The 27,860-nt window shown below is 36.3% G+C and overlaps 1 protein-coding gene across 2 annotated transcripts in view; it reads left to right on the top strand.

Annotated features, from left to right (window-relative positions):
* The window catches only part of CDADC1 (cytidine and dCMP deaminase domain containing 1), a 41,169-nt gene extending 15,839 nt beyond the window's left edge, over window positions 1-25,330 (top strand). For both annotated transcript variants that reach the window (XM_036831688.1, XM_036831687.1), the window contains 6 exons: window positions 1,720-2,289; window positions 7,751-7,800; window positions 10,788-10,957; window positions 12,653-12,842; window positions 16,973-17,033; window positions 24,831-25,330. In XM_036831688.1, the coding sequence (XP_036687583.1) occupies window positions 1,720-2,289; window positions 7,751-7,800; window positions 10,788-10,957; window positions 12,653-12,842; window positions 16,973-17,033; window positions 24,831-24,904 (1,115 nt within the window). In that variant the 3' untranslated portion in view covers window positions 24,905-25,330. The remainder of the gene's footprint in view (window positions 1-1,719; window positions 2,290-7,750; window positions 7,801-10,787; window positions 10,958-12,652; window positions 12,843-16,972; window positions 17,034-24,830) is intronic.
* Window positions 25,331-27,860: the final 2,530 nt, after the last annotated feature.

Below are 27,860 nucleotides of genomic sequence, written 5' to 3'. Positions count from 1 at the left end.
AAAGGTGGAGGGTGTAGGGTTTCATGTAAGAATGTCATTGATGAAACAGTAAAAAAAAAAAAAAATCAATTTTATTAAACCCAACCCTTAGTACGCATCTTTTTAAGATTCTGTATGAGAAAATAGGAGGTGGACATAAAGCACTTTTGCTCTAAACCTAAGTATGAAGTTTGCCTTAAGGAAAACCGCTTATGCAATTGTTTGAGTCACAAACTGAATTATCCAATTTTTTTCATGGAACACCATGAACTAACAAACCATAGTTACTTAGACTTGGCTATCTGGCAGACATTTTCTCAAAAATGAATGAAGTGAAACCATCACTTCCAAGAAAACAACTGACAGCATTTATTGCCACTGATAAAATTTGAAACTTCAAGTGAAAATTAGAATTTTGAAAAACTCCTGTCTACCATCATCATAAGCTTACAGCTTCCCACTGCTTAAAGACTCTTCTGATGAGATTGGTGGTTATATTAATGAATGAGTTTTTTGGTTTTTTTTAAGTATTGTGAAATCAGTAAACTCTTGTTTTCCAAATGACCAGTGCATGATGCTAGAAAATCATGTGTGAGTGAAAGAGCCATTCTAAGTGTAAGATAGACCAGTGGACTTTAACGTAACAGTACAAAAAGTTTGTTGTGTGATTTCAGATTCCACACTGTAACTCACCTCTAAGAAACTATCCCTTCTCAAACTTTTATGTAGTGTGAAAGAATATTCATAATTAGTTGAAATGGCTGTTAAAATACTCCTTTTTTAACTGCGTATCAAGTGAGGCCGGACACTTTTTATATACTTCAATGAAAAGCTAAGGCAAGAGGTTGAAAGCAGAAGCAGATTTGAGAACCCAACTATCTTCTATTCAGCCGGATAATAAAGAGATTTGTATAAACTTTAATGCCATTCTTCTCAACTAGTTTTTGTTGTTGTTTTAGAAAATAGTTATTTTTTATTGAACTATGTTATTTATATTAATTTATGATGGTTCTTATTGCTATTTTTTAATGAATTAATATTTTAAAATTTTGTTTAAATTTTCTAATGCAGTAAATATCAGTAGATATAGTCCACATGAAAAAAAACCCTTTGGGGTCCTCATTGATTTTTAAGAGTGTAACAGAGTCTGAGACCAAAAAATTTGAGAACCTTTGCTGTAGCTTCTGATACTAGTACATGAAAATACATTTAAACATTGGTCATCCCCTCTTCTTGAATCAAGATTACTAGAAGCAACCAGAATGCAAACAAACTTTTCCTATAAAGGGCCAGATAGATAGTAAGTATTTTAGGCTTTGCAAGCCATAGGGTATCCATACAGCTATTCAGCTCTCAACTCAGCTACTCCATTGTAGTACAGAAACAGCCAGAGACAATGTCAAAGATTAGGTTTGTCTGTGTTTCCACAAATCTTTATAGGCACTGCAATTTGGATTTTATATGATTTTCATGTCACAAAATAGTTTTCTTTTGATTTTCCAACTATTTAAAACTGCGAAATCCATTGTTGACCTGCAAGCTGTATAAAAATAGGCAACAGGACAGATTTGGCCTGTGGCCGTAGTTTGCCAGCACTTGGGCTATATTATTGGTGACTTGGTGATAGACTTTTATTATATTGGGACCTTTGGACCTACTGCAGTGATACGGTGGATTTATTAAGAAAACCCTTACTTTCAGCATGCATCTGATAACTACCTTTCATATTTTGTATTTCAGCTGGAGTTAACCGAATTTCATACTGGCCTGCTGATCCAGAAATAAGCTTGCTTACTGAGGCTTCTAGTTCTGAAGATGCAAAGTTAGATGCCAAAGCAGTGGAAAGATTGAAATCAAACAGTCGGGCCCATGTGTGTGTCTTACTTCAGCCTTTGGTGTGTTATATGGTGCAGTTTGTAGAGGAGACCTCTTACAAATGTGACTTTATTCAAAAGATTTCAAAAACATTGCCGGACACTAACATTGACTTTTATTCTGAATGTAAACAAGAAAGAATAAAAGAATATGAAATGATATTTTTGGTTTCCAGAGAAGAAATGCATAAGCAAATACTGATGACTATAGGTTTGGAGAACCTGTGTGAAAATCCGTACTTTAGCAATCTAAGGCAAAACATGAAAGACCTTATCCTTCTTTTGGCCACAGTAGCTTCCAGTGTGCCCAACTTTAAACACTACGGATTTTATTGTAGCAATACCGAACAGATTAATGAAATTCACAATCAGAGTTTGCCGCAAGAAATTGCAAGGCACTGCATGATTCAGGCCAGGTTATTGGCATATCGAACTGGTGAGTTACATGCTTAGTTCATAAATCGGGGCTGCTTGGGTTGTATTTGTCTCAGAAGTAAAGTGGTGTTCATTTCATCTATGGTAGCGTTTATTGACTCTTAGATACTAAGGTTTAGTTGGTCATACAAATAAAGAGAAGTTAGTGAGACCCTTGAGTAGACAACTCTTAGAGTAGTTTTAGGATTTCTTGTGGCCTATATCGGGTGCTACATTTATAAATCAGGATCTGATTAGGCCCTTTCTGCTTCTTGCTTTTATCATTTCACAGTTGAATGAGCCTTCCACTAGAGATAGGACAAAAAGAGAGGGGGGAGAGAACCAGAATTATTCATTTTTTTCTTAACTCTTCAATATTCTGTAGGTATTCAGTATTTAGTAAAAACTTAAAAAATCTTTAAACTAAAAATATGAATTCAAAATAATGAATAGAATCAAAGTAAAGGAATTTTGTCATATTCTTCCAATTTCCGGTATGTCTTCAATCAGCAAGTAGAGAAATCAAACATTTTTACTTTATTATATTAAGTTGTACCTGAGTAAGTATGTGAAAAAGGAAAATATTACTTGGGAATTTTCTCTATCATGATAAAAGGTGGTATCTGTATTTCCAATTATAGAACAGTGCTTTTATATCTCAGCAGACATAACATTTTTCAAAGTAGAATCATGATCACTTTTTAAAATGCGACTTTGAAATAAGGAAAAGAAAATGCAGGCAGGAGGAGCAGTAGAGTAAGATTTGGTGAGTAGGCTATAGTAGGAATTTTTAAACTTATCCCAAGAAAGAAGGAGAAGAGAGAAAATCTTCAGAAAAAGTCCATACAAATGCCACTGGTCTGCAGTATATGCTCAACAAAGACCACAGGTTGAAGTAATTTCAGTAAAATGGAGGTTTTCAAATGGCAGCATGTTAGAATCACCCTAGAAACTTGTATTAAAAGTACGAATGCTCAAATTCTAACCCAGACCTACTAAACCTGGTCCCTAAGGGTGTGTCCTAGGCCTGTGAATTTTTAAATTTCTGTAAGGGATTCCAACATTCAGTAGGGTTTATCGTCACTTGATTCTTATTAAAGAATTTGATTCTACTATAGGCACAAACTGCATGATGCCCAACAACTGAATTATGTAAAGGTCTGACTTAATGTAATTATCTTGTTTCGTGGGCTATATGTTAGTCTCTGCCAACTCCAGCTTTATAAAGAATTTTTCTCCCAACCATTCTGGAAGGACAGAAACATAAATGGAAACAGCTGTTACAGCTATACTTCACTAATTCTCATTTGCTAATTAGCATTCAGCAGATTCCAGAGTGAGCGTAAGATGGGAGGTGTGAGTCTGTTGTTTTTTCACTTGATCTCAGGAGCTCCTCTCATAATACCTAATAATACCATGTATGACTCCACTGTTTAAAGATGCAGTAATGTATAGATATAAATTTGCATATATATTCTTTATTAGATACTCTACTACTATAGTTATAGTATTGTAAATTTATCTGCTGTTGCTGTGCAGAGTTTTGTACTTATGCACTTGATGGGCGATTTAAAAGGCTTTTCAAGGTTAATTTTTTGTCTATGTATGACTTTCTTGCCTGGAAGCCAAGTCCTGAATAGAATGCGACCCTTTGTCATGTGCTCCTTTCCACTGTGAGCTCTTCCAGGGGAGAGACCATGTCCTCATCATTGTTTTTTCCTTAGCACAAAATAAATATTTTTATATACAAAGATAAATGGTCCACAGTCCCCTACCCAAAGCTCTTGAAGCCAGATGAAAAGGAATTCAGAATTTTTCAGATTTTAGAAAAATAATATGTACGTGCTATATGTATGTGTGTCAAGCTGTTTTAAAAAACTTGATATAAGGGATTGCAGATAAGGAATTCTGGACTGATACTCCTCATTGATGATAATAATAAATAACAATTTATTGAGCACCAACTATGTGTCAGGCACAGAGCTAGGTGATTTATATATATATGTACCTCACTTAACATTGAGGACAATCCAGCAAGGTAGATATCCCCTTGACTTAGTGTGTTTCTAATAACTCAAACTTTAAATTTTACGCTGTTCAGCTCACATAACTTTATTACACTCTAATAGGTGAAGAAATCATTCCGTTAAACCATTTCATTTAAAAATATACATATGATTAAAAAGAATGCCAAAACTTCTAACAGAGTTCTAAAACTAATTGAAAGTAGGTAATTAATAATTGATTTTTGAATGATGAGTAAATAGGATCCACAGAGGTGTCATTAAAAGTATGTTTCTAAGCTACTTTGAGGGTAGAAAAAAAGTGACAAAATTTGATTAGACTCTAGGGGAAAAAACAGAGATAGGAGGGCATCACATCTTACCTACCTGGTTTAAGTGTGAGTTTTGATTTCTTTTTATGTCCTGTTTCCCATTAGACTAGGCGTTTTCCAAAGCTGACGATTATGCCTTCCTCCTGAACCACAACGCTGATGATGAAAGTAGGTTGGAGTAGCCAAGAAAGTTAACTGTTTCAAATCATAACTCAGCAGTTCTCAACTTTTAGTTGCCTACGAATCAGAGGTGATGCTCATGAGAAGTACAGATTCCTGAGTCTGCCACCTCCCGTGGAGAGGTTGATTCATGGAATTTCCATGGGAGCCAGGAGTCTGCCTTTGTAACAAGCGTCCAGTCATTCTGATGCAGTTGGTTTGTGAACCACACTTGGACAAACCCTGACATGACCACAGTATTGGGAGCTAAAATAACCATGCCTGTGTTCCAGAACCATAGGATAAAGAGTCCTCTGACTTTCAGTGACCAAAGAGTCTCAGGAATTTGGCTCAGTGATTTTAAGTTGACCTTTCCTTCAAGGGTATACAGAGAAAATCCTGCGAATGACCAGATCCTGGGGAGCAATTTACAGACATGAAAGTTTTTTGAGAAACTTTACATAAAAATTACTGATGTGAAAAGATTTTTGAGAAATTACCTCATCTGTCATCCAGCCTTGGGGGCTGGGTGAAATCTACTCATCGTATATGGATGAAATTTTATTCTGATTTCAAAAGACATGTAGTAAAGAATATTATCTTGGTGAAACTAACCTTAGCTAAGCAGTAGAGCTTTATTTATTTTTGGCTGCGTTGGGTCTTTGTTGCTGCGCGCAGGCTTTCTCTAGTTGCGGTGAGTGGGGTTACTCTTCGTTGTGGTGCGCAGGCTTCTCACGGCGGTGGCTTCTCTTGCGGAGCACGGGCTCTAGGTGTGCGGGCTTCAGTAGTTGTGGCATGTGGGCTCAGTAGTTGTGGCGCACGGGTTTAGTTGCTCTGCGCCATGTGGGATCTTCGCAGACCAGGGCTCGAACCCGTATCCCCTGCATTGGCAGGTAGATTCTTAACCACTGTGCCACCAAGGAAGTCCCTGAGCTTAGTTTAAAAAATCACATTTTTTTTCCTCCTGACAAGATTTAGGCTGTCCCTAGACTGAAACAGAAAAAGTGGCTCCTGGACTAAAAAATAATAATATGAAAAATACTTAGTGTCAATGGTAGGAAAAGTAGACTCTTGATATGAAGAGTTTCTATTTGAGTTTTTCATTTTCTGTTTCAGATTTATGCATGTATTAAGTACAATTTTACTTAAAGGTTTTCATTTATAATATAAACGAAATATAATCTTAGGTTTTTAACTTCTATACTACTTACCTTAGAAATGAGCATAAAGCCATAATTATATTCTTTTCCCTTCATGCTATATTCTGACAATCTTGGAAGGAACAAAACTTTGTTTACTGCAAAATTCCTTTCCTGACAGTCTCCACTCTATAAAGTATGTTTCTCCCATACACTGTTCCTCAGCATCCTGCTCCTTTCCTTCATAGCCCAGCACAGCACCTAGGTTCTTAGATGTTTCCTTGTTACCACCTTCCTTCTCCATCGGACCATAAGCTTCATGAGTATAGGCACTCAGGTATTCAGTAAAGGGGAACCTTTGTTACAAAATTCTTCACATCGGAGGGAGGCAAGCCAGTTGGGTGTGGAGGGCTAAATTTTAGTCACTTAATTTCTTTGCCTGTTTTCTCATCTAGAAAAGGAAATTTTGTCTGCTTTACCTTTAGGATAAAAATGAGATAATGGATAACAAGTGCTTAAAATAAATTATAAAAATGCTTTGTGGTATAATTTTGAAAACCCAAGCTTGCTTGACCTGAAGATGGGGAATTTCATTATAGTATCATAATTTTCTTAAAAAATTAACTTTATCAGGCATCTAGTTTTTCATGCATAGGTAGAATAATGTTTCTTTGTACTTGTACTAGAAAAGTATTTAAATATGTTATTATTGGAATGATTAACTTTTAGGAAATTGTGGGGTGAAGCCACAGTTTCGTTTAATCCTCATCAATATGAAAATGCCTGAGGGCAAGTTCACAGATAATTTTCACTTTCTCTGTGTAAATGTACCTACTTAACTATATTGGTCTCTTATTAAGATTTTGATAAATACTATGGTTTTTATAATTTGTGTATAATTGTCTTAGAAATTTTAAACTCACCCTTAGTAGTAGTAGAAAGAAAAAGTCAGTTCTTAATATGTAGAATTTCTATTTTGGTTTTGTATTTTCTGTTTAAGGTTAATAGTTTTAAGAAATACAGCCTTTCTTGTTGAAAAGTAAATAGGTTGGTTCTGCAGGGAAATTATAATCTTATATTTGTGACTTCTGCCACTTGATTTAGAAATGGGCATCATGTCACTAACTTGGCATTCTTTTCCCCTCAAAGTAAACTGTGAAGGTCAGGGAAAGGACATCATTTTGTTTAAATCAAAATTCCTTTCATGTACCTTCCAGCAAAAAAAAAAAAAAGGTATATATATGAAAGCCCATAAAGATTTGTTTATGTTTGTATTATGAGTTTGAACTTTTTTCATAGCAAGAACACTTTCATGAAATGTATTTTCCATGATTAGAGTGCAAAAAATGCTAGGAGAAGACAGATATGATTGTTGTGAATGGTTATTACACTAAATCCATTAGTTCAGAAACTTCTTTCTTAATTGATTTTATCGTCTGTTAGAAATAGTCATTTAAAAACTGACTTGTTGGTGGAAATTCAATAAAGTTACACTCAGTTCTGGTTACAGCTTTGAAGTCACCTGAGTGCGGGCACTGCCATTGTGTTATCTCTGCACATAATTCATGTGAGATTGGGTTGGTAGTGACACTGTCTATAAGTTAGTTCGTACCTAGCTCCCATATATTCTATGCTTGACAATATTTGCTTTGACAATATTTGCTTGACAATTTGATTTTTATCAAAAGTATTTTCATACTTTTTCCGTAATTAGTGAGGTTGTCAAGGATTGCTGCTACATTTATGAAGTATATTTCAATAAACACATGTTTATTATTTTTGGAAAAAATGTATTTCTGAAACTAACAAATCATTGATTTTTACTGAGTTACATGCCATGTATCTTTCAGAGGATCATAAAACAGGAGTTGGAGCAGTCATCTGGGCAGAAGGAAAATCTGTAAGTAGGAAAATAATTCTTTATAAACATTTAAACTTGATTTTGTTTAAACATATTTTGATCTTAAGCACATGACATTTTGTTGACCCCGGGGGATTAATATTTCTTATTGGTGTATTTATTAAGTTTTATAAACATTTGCATATTCTCTCAACAGTTTTTTATATAGATTTATTCATTTAGTGAACATTTATTAAACACCTTCCACAGGGTGGGCTCTGTGCCACAGTGAACAATGGGGAGTTAAGGACCACATGGTCCACCCTTCATAGCCTTATATAGTCTAGTGATGGAGACAGAGGTGAAAAAGAGACTGGTATATAACTGTAATTATAACCTGATACCGTGAGAGCACAGAGGAGGCACCTTTACTCCGCTTGGAGAAATGAGTAAAATACTCTTAGGGGAGGTCAGGTGCTATTAGTCTTGAAGAATGAGTAGGAGTTCAACAGGCAGAGCAAGTTAGTGGGACTAGAAGAAGGGTAACATGCAGAGGTAGGGCGTGAGAATGTGGGGAAATGCAAGTGATTTGGCACGTTGAAGTCCAGGGTCCTGTGTCTAGCACAGTAGCAAAAAATTGGGCTGCACCATGAAGAACTGTATACCACGTAGAGAGTTTAGACTTTATCCATCAGACAGTGGGATACGCTAGCACAGTGCTAACCAACAGAAATAAAAGGCAAGCCACATACGTGATTTAAATTTTTTTAGGAGCCACATTAAAATAATAAAAAGAAACAGGTGAATTGATTTTATGAATATATTTTACTTGGGACTTCCCTGGCGGTCCAGTGGTGAAGACTCCGTGCTTCCACTGCAGGGGGCACGGGTTCTTAGTTGGGGAACTAAGGTCCCACGGGCCGCGCAGCGCGGCCAAAAAATATACATATATATATTTTACTTAATCATCTGTCCAGAAATATTATCATTTCAACATGTAACCAATATAAAAATATTGGTTAATGTTTTTAATAAAATATTTTGCATTTGGGGGGAGTATAGAGTCTTCACAATCTTGTATGTATTTTATACTTACAGCACCTCTCAGTTTGCACTGACCACATGGGGCTACTGGCTACTATATTGGACAGAGCAATCCAAGAATATTTTAAGTGGGAAAATGATTTGATTAGATTTGCATGTAAAAAATGAAGTGGGGCTAGACAGGAAATAGGGAGATTAATAAAAAGAGATGATGAGGACTTGGAATTATGTGGATGGGTTGGGAGGGCATGGAACCACGAGATACTTCGTAACTATGAGGATGACTAAAAGATGAGTAGGGGCGCCTAAGTGTCCTTCAACAGACTTTATAGCAAGTAATTTGACTATTTGGCTGGATATGTCATGAGCCCCTCAAGTTCAACCTAGCCAATACATTCAGTATCTTCCCTGCTAACCTATTCCTTCACTAGTGGTCACCATCCCATTCCCCATTCCACTCAAACAATCAATCACCAAATGCTGTGAATTCCACCTTCAAACTATCTCTTGACTCTTATTTCTTCCCAAATTGTTAGCACCTATTAGAATAGGTTCCTCTACCAGAAACTCCCATAGTATTCTGTACAACTCAGTGGTGACGCTCATCACAGTTAAATTTACATGTCCAGTTTCTTATCGTCTCCAGATCAGAAGGTTCCTGAGGGCTGGGATTCTCTGTCACATTTACCAATGTATTCCCAGAACCTAGCACAGGGCCTGGCCTATGGTTGGAACTCTCCCTTGGATTTATATAAATGCTCAGCAGCCTTTTGGCTTAACACCTGGTTCTCAACTACTTTATGGAGAATTTAGGTTTCCAGTTATATTATCTAGAGTGTAGGCAGCATGGTAAAGTGGAAGGACATGGGTTTGGAGTCAAGCAACCCATCCTTGAATTCTGGCTATGTTGCTTACCAGCTTTGTGACTTTGGACAAGTTATTTAATCTCTCTTGGCCTCAGTTTCCTTATCTATACAATGGGAATAGTAATAGTACTACTGTCTAGGATGTTGTGAGGATTAATTAAATGAAATAACACATATAAAAGTGAGCATGATGTTTAACCTTTAGTGAATGCTCAAGGATAATTTATTATTAATGAGATAATATTTTATTCGTAAGCTTCTGTCAGCTCATCATAACAATGATTTTTATCAAGCTGCTATAGTAGAGTCTGTTGAAACTATCACGTGAGTAACTATGTATAATATATTGAAATTTAATGAGGTTTATAGCATATTCCAAACTATTATAAACAGTTCTGATTTATAAAATATTTTACTTTTATAGTTGATAAAACATTCATATTGACACCTAATATGCCACTGACCAGGAGAAATAAAAAAGCCACTTAAGTAGGAAGTTCTATTACATACACACACACACACACACACACACACACACACACACACACACAAACACAGTAGAGACTCAGTAAACACGAAAATTAAAGGAAAGTGCATTACTTATTTTCCAACTATATACACTAGCACATTTTTAGCCCAAAACAGAAATTGTCTGTTCAAAATATTTTTAGGATTTCTGGCTTGCTAACCAGTAGTAGCACAGCACAGAGCATATAAGAAATTAACAATAATTTATTGAGTACCTGCTGTGTATGGAACACTGTAATCGGTCTACGTTAAGGGGTAGAAAGGAGGTATAAAACATGGTTTCTATTCTCTAGGATCTTATAACCTATTCAGGGAGAGGTGTCTGAATCAAGTGAAGCAGTTTGTGAATTAAGCTAGTATTTAATTAACTGCTAAAACAAAGGACTGCCTTGAGATTATATACTAGAGATGATCAGGCTGCTTGAAGTTTAACTTTGACAAGACCACACTGTGGAAGGAAAATCTAATATTGTATTTTTCTGATGGCTCAGTTTATCATGGAAAAGTGAATTCATTATAAGAAGTATGATACTAGGCTTTAAAGATACAATGTAAGATGCCTTTTCAGAATGTTGAAAACAGCTTTGTTGGTTTGCTTACTTTTCATAGAGAAGTTGTGATGGAACAGGAGCAATGTACTTCATAGGATGTGGTTATAATGCTTTTCCTGTTGGATCTGAGTATGCTGACTTCCCGCACATGGATGACAAACAGAAAGACAGAGAAATAAGGAAATTCAGATACATTGTACATGCAGAACAGAATGCCTTGACATTTAGGTATGAAATTTGTTTGCATGTATTTTCTATAAAATGTAGCAAGGGTTAGTTAAAATTAGTTTTCTTTTAGCTGTAATTTATTGCCTTTTTAAAAATTCCAAGAAATATTCTTTTCAGAAGTATAACTTTGGTCATACTTGGTCTTTGCTACCTGACCTGAGGCCATTGTCAGGGATCCTGCAGGCCTTCAAATTTATTGAGCAAGTCTTTTTTCCTTTCTTCCTTCTCTCTCCGGTATAAAACTGCTTGAAGTTTGTCCTTAGGGTCTTGCATATTTCTGCATTACATGATCAGCTTTGTTTTCTAAATGTAGAGCACATATATTTATATTTATGAATATATAGATTTTATTATGAACCAAATTGCTTTAACATAGTTTTTGTTAGAGATTATAACTGGCATTACCTCCTTCTAATGTTAACTTAGATCATTTCCACAAACATTTCTCAGCATTTACCATTAAGTGGGTGATCTTAGGGGATTTAAATCTGCGTAAGTCATGGTTTCTGTCCTTGAGGAGCTTATAACGCAGTATGGGATATAAGACTGTATTCAACCTAACATGGTCAGTTCTGTGGGAAAGGCCAACACAAAGTGGGTGGAAATTCAGGGGCTGCTACGGATGGAGGGGGAGTGAGAGGGAAAGGCTTTATGGAGAAACTGGCATTTGAGCTGTGCTTTAAAGGTTTGGTAGGATTATGGCCATTGGAGATGCTTACTTGAAGGGAAACCATTCTTGCTTCAGGCATAGCAGTGGGCTAGAAGTAGGAAAATGCTTGTGTGTTTAGGAACACAGATGTTCCACTTAGGCTGCACCATGGAGCACATGGGATCGGTTGGGACTGACAAGAGAGGACTTTGAGTTTAGACTTCATTTGGTAGGTAGTGGAGAAATTGAATGACATTGACAGAGCCACACTAATGATTACTTAGGTTGCAGGCACATTGTTTGAACAGACTAGATGCATACAATTCTGCTGCCCTAGTACAGGGAAACAGAATGAGAATCTGAACTAAGGACATGGATGCGGAAGGCTGGTGGTGGGGAATTAAGACTGAGAGCAGTGTAAACCATAGGACCCAGAAGTACAACTCCTGTATCCTCAAATGAAGCATTCCTTAGTCCTAAACTACCCCTGGCATGTAAAATTTCACCAAACTCCTCTGTTTTTTTTCCTTGTGCTCTTCATTACAGATTACTTGCTTCGTTTTGTCAAATCCAAATGCTTGTTAAATAAAATTATCCCGTGTTAGGGAAGGGAGTAAGGGAACTATAACTCAAAACAGAACTCTAATATTAATGTATCAATTTAGTAAGCATTTATTAAATATCTGTTAGTTACCAGATAAGAGGTAGACCTTTTGGCTACCATGATGACTTAATGTCTAATCACACATGGTACATTCTTAGGGAGGGTGTTAATTAGGTGTTAGCCCCTAATTCTGGCATTATAAAGAGTTTCTTACTTAGAAAGCATTGTTTTCTCTCTATCTCTGTTTTCATTTCCTTTGTAATGTAATACTGAAAATCTTGCCACTGACTAATTCAGCAAGCATAAGGCTTGATCATTATTGTGTATAATGTTGTGAATCTGTTCCTAAAGCAGCTCAATTTTAATGTTTAAAGATTTTTCTAAAACATAACTTACCCTTTTAGAAACTATCTTCCTAATATTTTATATATATTTTTTGTAGGTGTCAAGAGATAAAACCAGAAGAAAGAAGTATGATTTTTGTGACAAAGTGCCCATGTGATGAATGTGTACCTTTAATTAAAGGTGCGGGCATAAAACAAATCTATGCAGGGGATGTAGATGTTGGAAAAAAGAAGGCAGACATCTCTTACATGAGATTTGGGGAACTTGAAGGTGTTAGCAAATTTACAGTAAGTAGATACACATTTTTTCAAATATACTTTTTATTATATTGTTAGGTACTCTGCTGCATATTTTAAATTAGTGATTCTTACCCTTTTAAAGAGTTATCATAGAGTTTATTTTTATGTGCAAGCACTTGCTTAACTACAAATGTTCAGCTTAGGATCTGCCGTATGAATATAGATCTCTATCGAGAGTTGTGCATTGACCTTACAGATCTTGAATTAGTTAGTCCTTTGGTGCCATCTGGTGGCTAACAAAATCCTTGACCCACCTCTTCCCTCACCCTTCTTTCTGGATTGAAGTGGTAGACAGAGGTGAAAGTAGTTTAAGATTACCCAAAAGAAGGGGACACACACACACACACACACACACACACGTGCATTTCTCATGAGAAAAATCAGGAAAAAATTAGAAGAATTTAATATTTGACATTTCCAAAAAAGTGCTGAGGTGGTTTGTGGAAAACTCAGAACTTTAATTCTTTGTGCTTTTTTACTACTTTGGTTTCTAAAAAACTTTTTGTTTTTAGAAATAATCTCAAGCATACAGAAGTTACAAAAATACTACAAATATTTTTTTTTCCAGAACATTTGAGAGTTAAGTTGTTGCTATGATGCAAGATCACTCTCAGATACTTTCTTGTATATTTCCTCAAACAGTATATTATCCTACATAACAACAATACAACCACAAAACTCAGGAAATTATCATTGATATGTTGCTACCATTTAATCCACAGAGTCCAGTCAGGGTTTACCAGTTGTCCCAATAAAGTTCTATACAGCAAAAGGATCCTGTCCAGAATCATATGTTGCTTTGATAATTCTGGCTTAAAAAAAAAAAAAAAAAAAAAAAAATTATTTATTTATTTATTTGGTTGCACCAGGTCTTAGTTGCAGCTCACTGGCTCCTTAGTTGTGGCATGTGAACTCTTAGTTGTGGCATGCATGAGGGATCTAGTTCCCTGACCAGGGATCGAACCTGGGCCCCCTGCATTGGGAGCACAGAGTCTTATCCACTGCGCCACCAGGGAAGTCCCATAATTCTGGCATTTAATATAACATTTATATACTGTAGTTTGCAGTGGGTACAAAAGGCATATAATAGAACTGTTTATAAATTTCAACTTTACTTTTCTGTTTGAATCCAGGGTGCCTGGAACATATAAGGCACCTAAAAAATACTTACTAAACCATATATATATTTAAAAATTTATTTAAAAATTAATATAACAACACACTATTTAGTTTCCTAGTTTATGTGTGTGTATGAAGAATCATTTATTTTTATCCTTTTCATTTTTGTCATATACTTTTGTTTTTTATTTCCAGTTGTCTTATTTAAAAGACATGATTTTAAAAAGAAAAGGGGGGCACTGAAAGAAGGGAGAGATGGGACAGATGCCTCTTTTGTAAAACTAAACAAGTTTGTATCCATCTAATCAAAAGGGAAATCACCAGTTCTGTATTTTTGTTTTCTGTTCCTTCATTCCTCCTGAAGATTGGGAAGAAATAATTCTCTTTATAAAGTGTAAGTGACCTAGCTCTTCAGGACTGTGAGTGCTGGGTTAAGCGAATTCTGAAATATCTTGCTTACTGGTGGATTTCAGTAGCTTTTCCATCGTAAAGAGAATGAAGAGATCAGAAGAATGTAAGAAAGGGCAAGAGAAGCAGGAAGAGACAGGAAGACAAAGGGAGTGAAGGCCCCTCGGGCAGAGATGGGATTCAGAAATACCTGTTGGGCCAAGACCCACCCAGGAGTGCCCTCATTCAGGTACACCTGGTCTCTCTGTACTCCTTCCAGTGAAGATTAGCTCTCCACGCTCTCATCCTTTCAATGATTTAAACTACTTGGTTAGCTAAATGCCTAGTTTTGTAAATACCAGTAACTAACACGAACTAGTATTTGTTACAAATTGGAATTTTTATAATGATTATATTGCTTTTAGACTGTCAAAAGTAGTATGAGTACCAGTAAATTTCATTTTTTTAAACATTAAACCAATTGAAATTAATTGTGTTTGAAAATTTTTTTCTTTTCTCTTTGAGGTGTTACCATATGCCTTGAGATAAGAGGTTCTATTCTGTGGGGTTGTTGCAGACTAAGCTAGGGCTGGGCAACAGTATTTCCAAGAATATATTTTACCTGTGTAAACCCAAGTCCATTTACTGAGAAACTATTTTTTTTTCTGTTTAATACATGTGAATTTTTCTTTATTAGGTTATATTACTTTTTTTTAAATTGTGAAAGTAACGTATGCTCATTATAGAGGAAATAGAAAAAAGAACAGATATATAGAGGAAAATAAAAAAAGAACAGATATTACCCCACAGCTCATAGATACCACTGTTAACATGTTGCTGTATTTTCTGTGTCATTGAAAATTCTTCAGAAATAATTTTTAATGATCACACAGTATTGCAACCTATGGACATAACTTATTTAACCATTCCCTTTTTGTTGGACACCTAGATTGCTTCTAAGTTTTCACAGTTAGACATAATCTTTTTATGATGATCCTTAAATGTAAATTCAAGGTTATTAGTTTTTACTTTGCCCAAAGTAATAGATTTTAGTGGTTTGACATGTTTTGAACATGCCTTTTTTTTTTTTTTTTTTTTGTTAATTTCACATATATCTTCCCATTGCTTGGAAATCCTCCTTTTTCCTGGTGCTAATCCGAACCATCCCATTTCTATAGGTGACCAAACAGTTCTAGATGTCTTCCCTTTCCAAGGACTTTTTTATACGTGGTAAAATGTCTGTCTTATATCTCATTCTCCCTCAAGGCCCATGACATTAATTAGTTCATCTGATGAACTAATTGATGCTTCTGGAAGAGGCTCCCAGGAACTATCCACTTAATTGTGTCTTTCTGGAGAGAGTGCCCTAGTGGGGCTTTTTTGGTTAAGTCATTAGTGATTCTGATGATGGGGATTTCTAGGCAAATAAGAAAGGAAGGGTGTGCTTTGAGATATTGATTACACTCAATTTTTCTTATCTGCTGCTCCAGTCATCACTGTAATATCTGAGAATCTTCATGCTTCTCTATTTCTTTCTGAATGATTGAGATGGAAAACTGTAATCAGAGGAGATGTGATATGGGGAGGAGATGAGACAATAAAGGGGATGGCTAGGAGAAAAATAAGAGGAGATAGTATATTACTATATTAAAAGGCAATATTACTATATATTACTATATAGTAAATATTTAATTATTACTATATTAAATTGTAATATATTAATATTACTATATAGCAGAAGAGGAGGAGAGAGAGGAAGAGAAGGAGAGGAATATAGACGAAGAGAGGAAAGAGAGGACGACAGGAAAAGGACGAGAGGAAAGGTGAAGAGAGACGAATGAGAGGGATAGAGAGGACGAGAGAGAGGGAGAGAGACGTAGAGATATTACTCTATAATATACATACTATATTATACTATACTATTTACTATATATTATATACTATACTATATTAGTATATATATACTATACTAATATATAGTAATATATTATGTTATATATTGAATATATTACTATATATTAATATATAGTTAATATGAGTTACATATAGTAGTATATATATTAATATATAATTCATGATATATGTTTAATATTTACTATATTAAAATTTACTATATTAAATATATTACTATATTAAAATTATTAATATATAGTAATATATTGAATATATTACTATATTAAAATTGTCCTATTTTCATTCTTTCTATCTAGGCCTTCTCTAGCTATTATAAGATTCTGTAGGACCTGGAGCTAGAATATGAAGTGGTGGAAATTCTATAGTATTGGGCATGGGCAGACCCAGGTTCTGGTGCTACTGCTGTCTTTAGTCAGTATGTAACCTTGGGCAACTCACTACGCTTCTCTGGTCTTCCACTTCCTTACCTGTAAAACGAAGGTAAAGGAGGATTTTTACACTTCCTTCTCTAAGAATATTGATTCTCATTCCAGAAGTCATATCATTCAGGGTCATTCAGAGTCGTTATTAGGGCTTGGTTGGTACGACACACTAACTCTTTTTTCTTACATTGTTTTAAGCTGTTTTGATATTTGAAAGCACAGTGCTGAAATGCTATTTATTAAACATATAAATAAAATGTTTGTGTCCTTTTACAGTGGCAACTGAATCCATCAAGAACTTGTGTTCTTGAGCAAAATGAGCCTGAAAGCAGAGAGAGTAAGTATTTACAAGTCCTTTATTGAGGTTGACTTTGCTGCTAAGAAGAAAAGAAACATAGGGAATTATAATGATCAGGTGTTGGAAATTGCTGTGGTTGGAGATGGAGCATATTCTTTTTGCAGGTTACATTTTTGCCATTCAATTTGTTCACAGACGTTTGTGTATCTACTATTTGCTAGGTGTCATGGAAACTGCTGATTAAGGACTAGTCCTATGGGCTCTGCAGTTTAATACAAATAATCATGTACAAATTGAATTTATAAATTAAATTTACATGAGAAAGTAGATGACAGTGCTCTTCTATACCAAAACAAAAGCCTCTTGGGCAGTTAGAAAGGAAAAATACATATAATTAATACAGATGGATCTAGGGCCAAATTATGAGGATATGTACATTCTTATTAGAGTAAAGCCACATTAGCTCAGATTGGTCAGAGAGTGGAAATATTCTGGTTATTTGAATAATCTAATTAAGAGTCATCACAGTTACCATAAATGAATTAGTAATCTTCAGAGCTTTATTATTTGCATATTAACACACATACTCTTAATGTAATACAATCTTTGGGAGATCTTGCAATTCCTCAGGCACATAATTTGGAACATTAATTATTATTAACTGTACAATATTATGTTAAAATATTAGCCATGTTATCTTTCTGTTTCGATTCAATTCAAGGTAAGTAGAAGTTTAGTATAATAAGTAAAATTTTCTTGATAATAACAATGATTTGACTACTCTGAAAAATCAGGAAATACAAGTCTTTATGGGCAGAAGCAAGAAAGAAAAATCCTGTGGAACAAAAACCACATTCACAGAAAGATAGACAAGATGAAAAGGCAGAGGGCTATGTACCAGATGAAGGAAGAAGATAAAACCTGAGAAAAACAACTAAATGAAGTGGAGATAGGCAATCTTCCAGAAAAAGAATTCAGAATAATGACAGTGAAGATGATCCAGGACCTGGGAAAAAGAATGGAGGCAAAGATTGAGAAGATGCAAGAAATGTTTAACAAAGACCTAGAAGAATTAAAGAACAAACAAACAGAGATGAACAATACAATAACTGAAATGAAAAATACACTGGAAGGAATCAATAGCAGAATAACTGAGGCAGAAGAACAGATAAGTGACCTGGAAGACAGAATGGTGGAATTCACTGCCGCAGAACAGAATAAAGAAAAAAGAAAGAAAAGAAATGAAGACAACCTAAGAGACCTCTGGGACAACATTAAATGCAACAACATTCGCATTATAGGGGTCTCAGAAGGAGAAGAGAGAGAGAAAGGACCCGAGAAGATATTTGAAGAGATTATAGTTGAAAACTTCCCTAACATGGGAAAGGAAATAGCCACCCAAGTCCAGGAAGCGCAGAGAGTCCCATACAGGATAAACCCAAGGAGAAACACGCCGAGACACATAGTAATCAAACTGGCAGAAATTAAACACAAAGAAAAATTACTGAAAGCAGCAAGGGAAAAACGACAAATAACAAACAAGGGAACTCCCATAAGGTTAACAGCTGATTTCTCAGCAGAAACTCTACAAGCCAGAAGGGAGTGGCATGATGTACTTAAAGTAATGAAAGGGAAGAACCTACAACCAAGATTACTCTACCCGGCAAGGATCTCATTCAGATTCGATGGAGAAATCAAAAGCTTTACAGACAAGCAAAAGCTAAGAGAATTTAGCACCACCAAACCAGCTCTACAACAAATGCTAAAGGAACTTCTCTAAATGGGAAACACAAGAGAACAAAAGGACCTACAAAAACAAACCCAAAACAATTAAGAAAATGGTAATAGGAACATACATATCGATAATTACCTTAAACGTGAATGGATTAAGTGCTCCAACCAAAAGACACGGGCTTGCTGAATGGATACAAAAACAAGACCCATATATATGTTGTCTACAAGAGACCCACTTCAGACCTAGGGACACATACAGACTGAAAGTGAGGGGATGGAAAAAGATATTCCATGCAAATGGAAATCAAAAGAAAGCTGGAGTAGCAATACTCATATCAGATAAAATAGACTTTAAAATAATGTTACAAGAGACAAGGAAGGACACTACGTAATGATCAAGGGATCAATCCAAGAAGAAGATATAACAATTATAAATATATGTGCACCCAACATAGGAGCACCTCAATACATAAGGCAACTGCTAACAGCTATGAAAGAGGAAATCGACAGTAACACAGTAATAGTGGGGGACTTTTAACACCTCACTTAACACCAATCGACAGATCATCCAAACAGAAAATTAATAAGGAAACACAAGCTGTAAATGGCACAATAGACCAGATGGACTTAATTGATAGTTATAGGACATTCCATCCAAAAACAGCAGATTACACTTTCTTCTCAAGTGCGCACGGAACTTTCTCCAGGATAGATCACATCGTGGGTCACAAATTAAGCCTCAGTAAATTTAAGAAAATTGAAATCATATCAAGCATCTTTTCTGACCACAACGCTATGAGATTAGAAATCAATTACAGGGAAAAAAACATAAAAAACACAAACACGTGGAGGCTAAAGAGTACATTACTAAATAACCAAGAGATCACTGAAAAAATCAAAGAGGAAATCAAAAAATACCTAGAGACAAATAATGAAAACACGACGATCCAAAACCTATGGGATGCAGCAAAAGCAGTTCTAAGAGGGAAGTTTATAGCTATACAAGCCTACCTCAAGAAACAAGAAAAATCTCAAAGAAACAACCTAACCTTACACCTAAGGGAACTAGCGAAAGAAGAACAAACAAAACCCAAAGTTAGCATAAGGAAAGAAATCATAAAGATCAGAGCAGAAATAAATGAAATAGAAACAAAGAAAACAATAGCAAAGATCAATAAAACTAAAAACTGGTTCTGTGAGAAGATAAACAAAATTGATAAACCATTAGCCAGACTCATCAAGAAAAAGAGGGAGAGGACTCAAATCAATAAAATTAGAAATGAAAAAGGAGAAGTTACAACAGACACCACAGAAATACAAAGCATCCTACGAGACTACTACAAGCAACTCTATGCCAGTAAAATGGACAATCTGGAAGAAATGGACAAATTCTTAGAAAGGTATAACCTTCCAAGAGTGAACCAGGAAGAAATAGAAAATATGAACAGACCAATCACAAGTAATGAAATTGAAACTGTGATTAGAAATCTTCCAACAAACAAAAGTCCAGGACCAGATGGCTTCACAAGTGAATTCTATCAAACATTTAGAGAAGAGCTAACACCCATCCTTCTCAAACTCTTCCAAAGAAATTGCGGAGGATGGAACACTCCCAAACTCATTCTATGAGGCCACCATCACCTTGATACCAAAACCAGACAAAGATACTACAAAAAAAGAAAATTACAGACCAATATCACTGATGAATATAGATGCAAAAATCCTCAACAAACTACTAGCGAACAGAATCCAACAACACATTAAAAGGATCATACACCATGATCAAGTGGGATTTATCCCAGGGATGCAAGGATTCTTCAATATACGCAAATCAATCAGTGTGATACACCATATTAATAAATTGAAGAATAAAAACCATATGATCATCTCAATAGATGCAGAAAAAACTTTTGACAGAATTCAACAGCCGTTTATGATAAAAACTCTCCAGAAAGTAGGCATAGAGGGAACCTACCTCAACATAATATAGGCCACATACTACAAACCCACAGCAAACATCATTCTCAATGATGAAAAACTGAAAGCATTTCCTCTAAGATCAGGAACAAGACAGGATGTCCACTCTCACCACTGTTATTCAACATAGTTTTGGAAGTCCTAGCCACGGCAATCAGAGAAGAAAAAGAAAAGGAATACAAATTGGAAAAGAAGAACTAAAACTGTCACTGTTTGCAGATGACATGATACTATACATAGAGAATCCTAAAGATGCCACCAGAAAACTACTAGAGCTATTCAATGAATTTGGTAAAGTTGCAGGATACAAAATTAATGCACAGAAATCTCTTGCATTCCTATACACTAATGATGAAAAATCTGAAAGAGAAATTAAGGAAACACTCCCATTTACCACTACAACAAAAAGAATAAAATACCTAGGAATAAACCTACCTAGGGAGACAAAAGACCTGTATGCAGAAAACTATAAGACAATGTTGAAAGACATTAAAGATGATACCAACAGATGGAGAGATATACCATGTTCTTGGATTGGAAGAATCAATATTGTGAAAATGACTATACTACCCAAAGCAATCTACAGATTCAGTGCAATCCCTATCAAATTACTAATGGCACTTTTTACAGAACTAGAACAAAAAATCTTAAAATTTGTATGGAGACACAAAAGACCCCAAATAGCCAAAGCAGTTTTGAGGGAAAAAAACGGAGCTGGAGGAATCAGACTCCCTGACTTCAGACTATACTACAAAGCTACAGTAATCAAGACAATATTGGTACTGGCACAAAAACAGAAATATAGATCAATGGAACAGGATAGAAAGCCCAGAGATAAACCCACACACCTATGGTCAACTAATCTATGACTAAGGAGGCAAGGATATACAATGGAGAAAAGACAGTCTCTTCAATAAGTGGTGCTGGGAAAACTGGACAGCTACATGTAAAAGAATGAAATTAGAACACTCCCTAACACCATACACAAAAATAAACTCAAAATGGATTTGAGACCTAAATGTAAGACCGGATACTATAAAACTCTTAGAGGAAAACATAGGAAGAACACTCTTTGACATAAATCACAGCAAGATCTTTTTTGATCCACCTCCTAGAGTAATGGAAATAAAAACAAAAATAAACAAATGGGACCTAATGAAACTTAAAAGCTTTTGCAAAGCAAAGGAAACCATAAACAAGACGAAGACAACCCTGAGAATGGGAGAAAATGCAAACGAATCAACGGACAAAGGATTAATCTCCAAAATATATAAACAGCTCATGCAGCTCAATATTAAAAAAACAAACAACCCAATCCAAAAATGGGCAGAAGATCTAAATAGACATTTCTCCAAAGAGGACATACAGATGGCCAAGAAGCACATGAAAAGCTGCTCAACATCACTAATTATTAGAGAAATGCAAATCAAAACTACAATGAGGTATTACCTCACAGCAGTTAGAATGGGCATCATCAGAAAACCTACAAACCAAGGAATGCTGGAGAGGGTGTGGAGAAAAGGGAACCCTCTTGCACTGTTGGTGGAAATGTAAATTGATACAGCCACTATGGAGAACAGTATGGAGGTTCCTTAAAAAACTAAAAACAGAACTACCATATGACCCAGCAATCCCACTACTGGGCATATACCTAGAGAAAACTGTAATTCAAAAAGACACATGCATCCCAATGTTCATTGCAGCACTATTTACAATAGGCAGGTCATAGAAGCAACCTAAATGCCCATTGACAGATGAATGGATAAAGAAGATGTGGTACATATATACAATAGAATATTACTCAGCCATAAAAAGGAATGAAATTGGGTCATTTGTAGAGACATGGATGCATCTAGAGACTGTCATCCAGAGTGAGTAAGTCAGAAAGAGAAAAACAAATATCGTACATTAACGCATATATGTGGAACCTAGAAAATGGTACAGATGAACCGGTTTGCAGGGCAGAAATAGAGACACAGATGTAGAGAACAAACGTATGGACACCAAGGGGGAGAAGCAGCGGGGGGTGCGGGTGGCGGGTGTGATGAATTGGGAGATTGGGATTGACATGTGTACACTGATGTGTATAAAATGGATGAGTGCTGTATAAAAAAAAAATAAAATTTAAAAAATAAATAAGTTTAGTGATTAACTGATATACTGGCTGGCAATCATTAGGGTGTCAAAAAAGCAAAATTGGAGGAGCTTGAGTTAAAAAAAAAAAGTCTTTATGGAAATAATTTCTATGTGAATATATTGATTTTCTATGTTTTGAGTTAGCTTTATTTTATTCAAGTAGTAAATTTTTTATTTGTAATCTGGAAAGAAATACATATCCACTCCATCTTTCTTTTTCAGAATTTATCAGGAAAAGAAAAGCGTTTAAAAAGAAAGGAAAAAATATGTATCTGTTTAAAGAATGCGTATTCAATAACAGTGTTTTAAGGGGTGAGAACAATTCCCTGCTGTTAGGGAAAGGACACCAAAAGCACTAACCATAAAAAAATGAATTAATTTATCTATGTTAAAATTAAGAACATCTGTTTGTCAAAAGATACCATTAAAAGAGTACAAAGGCAAGCCATGGAAGAGGCGATATTTGCCACTTATTATCAAGATGGGTCTTGTGGCCAGGATTTATTGTCCCTAGATCACTAAGGAAGGGCAAGACATGCTGTGGGTGGAAGTATGGGAAGGAGGAGTCGTGATGGGGGAGGGGATGAGAGGAATGCTTTTGCTTTGCTTGCACTGCTGTATTTCTTGACCTGGCTAATGGTTAAATGTGTGTTTGCTTTATGATTGTTCATTGAACTGCAGATTTATGTTTTGTATGTATTTTTTAACAAGTGTTTTATATCAACAAGTAATATCGCTATCTCTTTTTCAATTTTATAAGAGCTTTATTGAGGTATAATTCATATATCATAAATTTGCTCTTTTAAAGTGTAGAATTGAGTGGGTTTTTGTAGATTCACAGATTTGTGCAACTGTCACCACAGCCTAATTTCAGAACATTTCCATCATCTCAGAAAGACTCCTCTTACCCATTTGTAGTCATCCCTATTTTCCCCTACCTCCAGCCCCAGGCTACCACTAATCTACTTTGGTAAATACATTATGATGCAATTCCTATATAAAGTTCAATAAGAAGGCAAATAGTGTATTGGTTAGTACATGTAGCAAAATTATTTTTAAGAAGTAATGGAATGATAAACACAAAATTCAGCATAGCGGTTACCTCTGAATGGGGGTGACAGAGGGATAGGATTAGATTGCGGAGCATAGCGGAGGTGGTAGCATTCTAGTTTTGGGGTTGGGTAGTAGGTTCTTGAGTGTTAATTTATTATTAGGCTTTAGAGCTCCCATCTGTATTACACATATTCTTTTTTTTAATGTTTCCAGTATTACATCATAAGAGAGAGAGGACTTTCCAGATCTACCTCCACCTGTGTCCTTAAGACTAGGAAGACAGAGCAAAGCAGGACACAGAGGCTTGGAGAGCAGGCAGATCCCTGAAAAGACAGGAAGCAGGGGGGCAAGAGGAAACTTTTGGAGATGATGGATATATTTATCACCTTGACTGTGGTGATGGTTTCTCGGATGCGTACTTGTGTAAAAACCCATTAAATTGTGCGCTTTAAACACACACAGTTTATGTACCAGGAAAGCCATGGAAATCAAATGATGGGAAGAGCTTCAAGCCAGGCCCTTCTCCCACCTGACCAAGGAGATGGGTCAGTTTTCCCTCCTGTGGAGGAGTGGGAATGGCGGGGTGTTCCCTCACACCCTCCCTGCCCCACAGATGGCTCCCTTCTCTCCCTGGAGGATAAGTAGGTGCATTTTGTTTCCTCCAGCCTAATAATAATAACTCTCCCCCCAAAACAGTTTTATGAATTGTTGGCTATACACTGTTGAATGAATCCAGTTTTTAGAAGGTCAGATATTGTGTTACCTGAGTGAGTTATCTAGAATCTGTTCTTCAACAGTTGAGAATTATTTTAAGATAAAATCAGTATTCCTTTTTAACTTAAGCATTATTTTGATCTTACAACCTCTGTGACTTTAACAAATAGTCATTTATTTGAAGTGACATTTTTCTGACGTTAAGTTATTCTTGAACGCTAGATGGTGTGTTGGGACCCATACCCCAGGATGAAGAACAGCACCAAAACAAGAAGCTGCGTCTTGCAAACCACTAAGAAGTCTTGTCTAAACTGGGGTGAAGGCCTCAAGAATTTTTATTGCACTTTTAAAATCCAGCCTTGTTAACTCAGAAAATAAGAATGGATTTTGGATATAATTGAAAAATTTTTAAAGAAAGCTAATTTATTACTAGCATATGAATGATATTAATGAGAATATTTTTATTTTAGATTTGTGTGTTTTCCAGAGTATAGTGGTGTGTTTTTTTATTACACTGAATGAGGTATCAGTAATTTAATGAGACCAGTTCAGTCGGCCATACAGATTGATTTCTCCTTGTCTTAGCTTTACATTAACCAGTTTGAAAGGGGCTGGTTTATTGGAGCGTACATCTCAGCAGAGAATTACATACCTTTTCAGAAATATTAATTCTTTTTTTTAATAAATTTATTTATTTTATTTATTTATTATTTTTGGCTGCGTTGGGTCTCCGTTGCTGCACGCGGGATCTCTCTAGTTGCGGCAAGCAGGGGCTACTCTTCGTTGTGGTGCGTGGGCTTCTCATTGCGGTGGCTTCTCTTGTTGCGGAGTAGGGGCTCTAGGCGCGCGGGCTTCGGTACTTGTGGCTCGCAGGCTCTAGAGTGAAGGCTCAGTAGTTGTGGCGCACGGGCTTAGTTGCTCTGCGGCATGTGGGATCTTCCCGGACCAGGGCTTGAACCCATGTCCCCTGCATTGGCAGGCGGATTCTTAACCACTGCGCTACTAGGGAAGCCCAGAAATATTCTTTTGGATTATGAAGGTGATAATTAGTAAACTACTCCAGGAAAATAAATGGCAACCTGGCCATTTTTAAGTCAGTGTGTGGCTCACCAAAAGTTCCCATTTATACTCAAAGCTTTCTAATAATCAGAATTTACTTAATTAGGATTGAGTCATAAAAATGAACTTGGTGGACCTGGTCTCCTTTATAAAAGTATATTTCTAACAAGGTTATTAATTTTTCTTCAGTCTTTCGATATGTAGAAATCACGATCATTTGTTGGACTAGGGTGTTTTTATATCACTGATTTTGGGTAGGAAAAGGAAGAGAATATAATTCTGAGACAGTATTACTATTTGATATCACTGACTCTTGAAACCACTAACAACAAACTTCAAATTTGGTTATGATGTTAACAGAGAAGAAATATTTTAGTCTGGAATACTGAAACTAGCCTTTTTCAAGTTCCATTCGTAAATGCTGCCCATTATTCCCTCCATATAATTAGCACAGAATGTCTCATGGCTTTGAATGGAAAGCCTTATAAAAACATTTGCAAACCTTAAGAATACTGAAAGTCTTGAAAGTAAACATTATGGTCAGTTCAGTTATTTTCCAAATTGCTCTTGGTGAGTGCTCTCATTTTTATTGCTGAGAAACGTTCAGAAAATTAGCCCAAAGATGAAGGTACATGTTTTCTACTTTCCTAGAGTTAGAGAGGGATTTGCATGGCCTGGGGCCTGCAGGCCTGGGGCTTGACATGCTGAGGAATGACTGCCCTGGCTATATGCGGGGAATCAGGTTCGCCTCTGCTGTTGCCCCCTTTCTTTCCAGGGCATCACATATCATCACAAGGCCTCCTATCAGTTTCTCAGAATTTTACACAGGACAATCCACATGTTGACCGATGTCCCTGCTTGGACAGCAGTGTGCTTAGGTCCTCCGGGAGTTCAGTCATCAAACCTGGCAGTTGAGAACTGCTGTAAACATTTCACCACAGATGTAGGACATGGAATAGAGAGGGATGGGAGGAAAGATGCCTTTAGAGGTAACTAAGGCTAATTTGAAAACCAGTGGTTAAGCTATTTAACATTTATCGATATTAAATATTGAGATTTGCTTACATTATGCTTAAGTTCATCTTATATGATGTGTTGTTTTCAACTGATATGTCAGCTACATCAACTATTTTGTAAATCAGCAAATGTTTTGCCAGTTTTGTGGATCTATGTGTTGGACATAGTGGGGAATATCGGAAGGGAGAAACATACAAATGGGCAGAGCTATGATTAGGAAATGGAAAACTGGTTATTTCTGTAGCACTGTTAAAATGGTCATGGTAATGCCATATTTCCTTCTGTGCAACTGGCCAGATTTCAACATCTATTGAGAGTTTACCATGTGGTACCACGAGGAAAGCTCTTTGAGTGCAGAGATGCCTGTGTGTGTGTGTGTGTGTGTGTGTGCATGTGCATGTGTGTATTTAAACTGCTGAATCCAGTGCCTACAACAGTGTCTGGCACATAACAGGCATTCAATAAATATTTGTTGATTGACTGAATGACTGCTAGACTCTGGCTAGACCCCGTAGACGAGATGTGTAAGACATGCATCCTGACCTCCAGAAGCTCACAGTCTAGCGGAAGACGCAGGCATGAAATCAAGCAATAGAGTGATTCTCAGAAGGGGGTCCCTGGACCAGCAGCATTAGCCTCGCCTGGGGACTCGTTAGAAGTGCAAGCTCTCAGGCCCACCCAAACCTGCTGAGTCAGAAACTCTGGGGGCGGGGCCCAGCACTCCCTCCAGGTGATTCTGATGACCCTCAAGGTTGAGAACCGCCCTGTGGATGTAACTGTAGGAACAGTGGTGGCACAAAAGAGGACAAGCATACGCTCTGGTGAGTCACGGAGAAAGGGTCTTGTAGAAGTGGAGGTCCTGAAGGGGCTACAGGGTGTTGCCAGGCAAACAGTGGGGGTGAGATGAACTTCTGGGAGAAAGTAATGGAGATAGATGGTCACAGTGGGAAGCAGGAAAGGGAAGTGTCAGGGACTCGCACAAAGATTGCTGAGCTGTACCAAGAACGCCCTGGGGTAGCCCCCTGCCTAAAATCTAGGAATTCACAGTCAAGAGGGTTCATCCCTAAGGGTGAGAAATCAAAATTTGCACTTAAAAATACATCATCCTTAATTCCAAAGATGGGGAGGATAATAGTGAATTCATAATTTGAAAAAAAGAGGTCTGCATTTGTTTAC

The sequence above is a fragment of the Balaenoptera musculus genome, chromosome 18 (assembly GCF_009873245.2).
Source record: "Balaenoptera musculus isolate JJ_BM4_2016_0621 chromosome 18, mBalMus1.pri.v3, whole genome shotgun sequence".
Classification (NCBI taxonomy): Eukaryota; Metazoa; Chordata; class Mammalia; order Artiodactyla; family Balaenopteridae; genus Balaenoptera; species Balaenoptera musculus.
The sequence above is the reverse complement of the archived record's forward strand: the minus strand, read 5'-3'. Positions and strand labels throughout refer to the sequence as shown.